Genomic DNA, 4,267 nt, shown 5'->3' on the forward strand with positions numbered 1-4,267 from the left:
CTCACACACACACACACACACACACACACACACACACACACCTACGTTACACGTATACAGAATGGGTTTACGCTCAAAATACACATGGTTTACCAAATCCACAAATGCACAAGTCGATTCAGCAAGTTCACTAGCACATTATTAAATTTTTGGGAACTTCGCAAAGACTTGAAACAACTCTCCACTCGGGAGAGGGTAAAAAAGGGAGAAACAAGAAACGGTATGCAATCATGTACAAGCTGAGAGACATGTAATGCTGAAGCACCGTGACCCACAGGACCGGTGTTCGCCTTCGTACCCAGAGGACCCGAGTTCGATTTCGCATGAGAGTGTGTGTGTGTGTGTGTGTGTGTGTGTGTGTGTGTGTGTGTGTGTGTGTGTGTGTGTGTGTGTGTGTGTGTGTGTGTGTATGTGTGTGTTTCTTTACCTCTTATTTTCTCCCTTGTTTAGCACTCGTTTATCTTCCGAGTGCAGACATGCAAAACTCTTATGAAACATGACGAAAACCACTCGTGGACGCATACAAAAATGTTTGTGCTTTTGCAAACGCGAACGAACAAATGATTACAAATGCACATATATCTATTTGCACACACGTGCACATGAATACAAACTCGCACACATTTACACACACGCACACATGCAGACGCACATACACCAACACACTCGCTGAAAAAAAGGCATTTTAAAAAACTCAAGCCGTTATCTTTACATACATATTGTGATGAAAATGCATGGTGAAGTTACAAATTGACAACAATGGGTTTTAACAAATGAAGAAGAATAAAAAGAAGAACTTTTAACATTTCGAGAAAACACCTGCGGAACGCTTCTGGGTCTGTGAAGAGACCCAATTAAGAAACCCCTCCGCCTACTTCCTAATGCTGTTGCCAAGTCCGTGTATCTCAGATAGTTTTCTACTGACATGGTGGGGAGGCGTTCGTCTTGCCTGAAACACCGGGTGCAAGCCCTAGCTCTCTAGTGTGATGAAAAAAAGAAAAAGTAGAGAGAAAAACTCTTTGTTATGATGAAAGCAGAAAAGAAAGAAAGAAAAGAAAAACCCAAGGAAGTAATGGGGGCAGAAACGAAAAAAATGTGAACCTATAGTCTAATATACCGGAACGTGTTTTGTTTTTGGTGGGGGGGTTTGGGGGGAGGGGGCAGCTGACACGTGGATTTCTTTTATTTTTCCGTACTTTGGCAGCCCCAGGTACTTCTTATTCTTGCCTTCGAAGATTTGGAGTCGTTTTTTATGTTTTTCCTTTCTTCCGTTCCGGAGTTTTATCGTAAGAAACAGTTTATCCAACTTTGTCAGTAAATGATCAGGGGAGCCCAAAAGAATAACAATAATTCATTGGTTTAACTCTCAACAGCCAATTGCTTTGCACTGACTTCAAAACAAGACTAATCCGAACACTGTTCATTACATGATATGATTGATTTTTTTTCTTGCTACATACATGTTGCCGTCAATGCCAAACTTCTCTTACCGAGCTATGTGAAATGCCGAGGATGAAAGAAAGAGTCTTTGAGAGAAATAAGAACATCACATTTTTTATGCGCACGTATTTTAAAAGGCACCATTTACCACATACTGTCTTTTGTATAAAGGAATAAAGGAACGTTTCTTTCATTTTCTCAAATGTTTTTAAAAGATGGAATACTTTATTCATAATATAACGCTTCCTGTAAAAAGAAGTAAAGATGAGTGTCGCCCTTTAATTTATATAAGACAGTATATCCGACAGTTAGGTACAAAATCTTTTTTTTTCTAAGTCGGAAAATCAAGGTACAGCCTTATCGGACATACTTTTTCTTCGATACACTCTTCCCACTTTATTTACAAAGATATTCATGCCAGGCCAAGACAGAAATGCGGGCCGTATTTTAAATTACTTGGTGGAATCAATAGCTCGAATTCTTCCAGAACTGGATAGAATGCCTTGTAAGATAGAACCCCAGCGTTGTAAGTGAAAAGGGAAAAGTACCCGGTATCCGTTGCTATAGTATGGTATAAATTTGTCATTTTTTATTAGTTTGCTTGGTATATCTTGTTACAGTTACAGTGGTTTTGTAATCCAACGGCTGATATTCTCATATTGAAATTTTCTTAATTTCTGAAGCTAGCAGGAGCGAAAGCTGACTTGTTTGACAAGGTAATCAAAGTGAGACTAAGAACCAGAAAGAGGTGAGCCCACACCCGAAAAACTTTCCCACAATAAGAGCATACAGAACACAACTTCTTATACTAGGCAGCATCACTGAATTTTAAATTTAAAAAACCAAGGAGGTTATAAATAGAAGGTCCTTGTTGAAAACAAATTCTGAATTCATAGTTTTTGTTCACCTGCCAGAATAATCGAGAAGATATCTCATTATTTATTTATTCCCACTTTGGGCAAAACGTAATAATACCTATTAAACATACGGTGGAAAGAAAATGTTAAATGCTGGTATTTTTGGCACGGATGGTAACATCTGCGTATTTACAATCCCTTTTTTCCATCAGTCTTTCATTTTGTCTTAAATAAATGACCAACTATGCATTACCACAAACACAGGTAAAGACGTTCTTGAAGTCTAACATTATAAGTTACTATTGAAAGAGAACTTCTAAAACACCGTTTCTATATTAGCTCAGCTGGAAGAGGCCCAACGTCTGCTACATGTTTGAGCGTATATATACATAGCCACCGTGTTTTCTTTACAATTAATGATATGTAGCTGACGTTCTGTTTGCGTGTTGAGCCGACCCCCGGGATAGAGATGATTCATTAATCATTATTTATGCCATGATCGAGATCAGAATGTTTGTTTTGTTTCAGGAATCCTGTTATGGGTGATTTTATTGTATGTATTTCACCCTAACCGTCACGATAACCTTTATCCTTTCATCAGATCATTACAATCGTCATCATTATCCCCGTTGCATCATTAGGAATAAAAATGTGTCTATTTATTGGCTCAATGCATCGCCTCCACTTCATCATCGTCATCATCATAATCATCAGCATCATTGACATGATCTGTACTAGCGGCAGTAACCACCGCAGAAGCTACAGAAGATGCAGCAGCAGCAGCAGCAGCAGCAGCAACAGCATCAAACGCAGCGAACGTAGCACGAGTATTGGCATCATGACAGTTGTGCGAACTATGACAATTATCCTTTCATTTTTCAAACCGATGCATAATAGTGATAATAATATGTTCACTGTGCTGAATATAGCACAGACAGAGAAGAGAAGTGAAAGAATGGGTTATAAATGTCATACATAATGGATTCGATTTACGCTGTGCACTTTGTGACCGCCATTGAATCGAATCAACTTATATGTGTATTAATCTCAACGAGGTGTCACATACGCGACGATAGCTTTCCCCCACACACCCCACTCCCTTCTTCCCACCCCGATATCCACCCGATCTCGATCCTGTCCCCCTGGTTTGCATGGAAACTGGACCCAGCTGACTCCAGAGACGTGAAAGAATAGCTCTTATTGAAGATTTCGTTCAGGTTCTCAAGCTAAGTGCCGAGCTGTTCGAAAAGAATTCGTTGGTTGTTGTCACTTGTTGTTTTAAGTTTCTGATTTTGTTGTTTGCTGCTGCTGCTGCTGCTGCTGCTGTTGCTGCTGCTGCTGCTGCTTAAACCATTCATTTTAGGCCGAGATTGTGAGAGATGCATTTTATCAGCAAAATACAGATTCAAAAATAGAAACCAGTTTCCCTGTGACGGAATCGAGCCCACGCCGTTTGCATTAAGGTGCAAAGAAGAAGGAGAAGCGTGAAATGTGAAAAGCCTGCATATAACATAACAGATGTTGGTGATTGAAATATTAATGTGAGTTTTCTTGTTGTTTCAGACAATGACATCGACGACCTTGAAATGCAGGTGGTCCGGTACAAGCCGGAAGGCCTGGACACGCTATGTAAGAATACCAAGTTCACAAAGAAAGAACTACAAATCATGTACAGGGGCTTCAAGCAGGTCAGTCTCAATTTCACATGCATTAAAGATAAGATAGGTTAAGATAGGATAAGTTAAGATAAGATAGGATAAGATAAGATAAGATAAGAGAATATTTTATTGCCACAGATTGAAATTTTTTCTTGGCTGTACTGGACCGAAAAAACAGGTATACATACAAATTGAATTATATATTATGATATAAGCTAATAAATGTATCTTAGTAAAACTGTATCAACCAAGGTACATGCAATTTGTCTAATATATTATGTGTGTGTGTTTGTGTGTGTGTGTGTGTGTGTG

General features: G+C 39.1%; 1 protein-coding gene across 1 annotated transcript in view; it reads left to right on the forward strand.

Moving 5' to 3' along the window:
• The window catches only part of LOC101863512 (Kv channel-interacting protein 4), a gene marked incomplete in the record, with an annotated part of 53,163 nt that overhangs the window by 21,921 nt on the left and 26,975 nt on the right, over window positions 1-4,267 (forward strand). Inside the window, 1 exon segment of the mRNA XM_035969806.1 lies at window positions 3,861-3,985. Within this exon segment, the coding sequence (XP_035825699.1) occupies window positions 3,861-3,985 (125 nt within the window).

The sequence above is a fragment of the Aplysia californica genome, unplaced genomic scaffold (assembly GCF_000002075.1).
Source record: "Aplysia californica isolate F4 #8 unplaced genomic scaffold, AplCal3.0 scaffold00185, whole genome shotgun sequence".
In the NCBI taxonomy this organism is placed as follows: Eukaryota; Metazoa; Mollusca; class Gastropoda; order Aplysiida; family Aplysiidae; genus Aplysia; species Aplysia californica.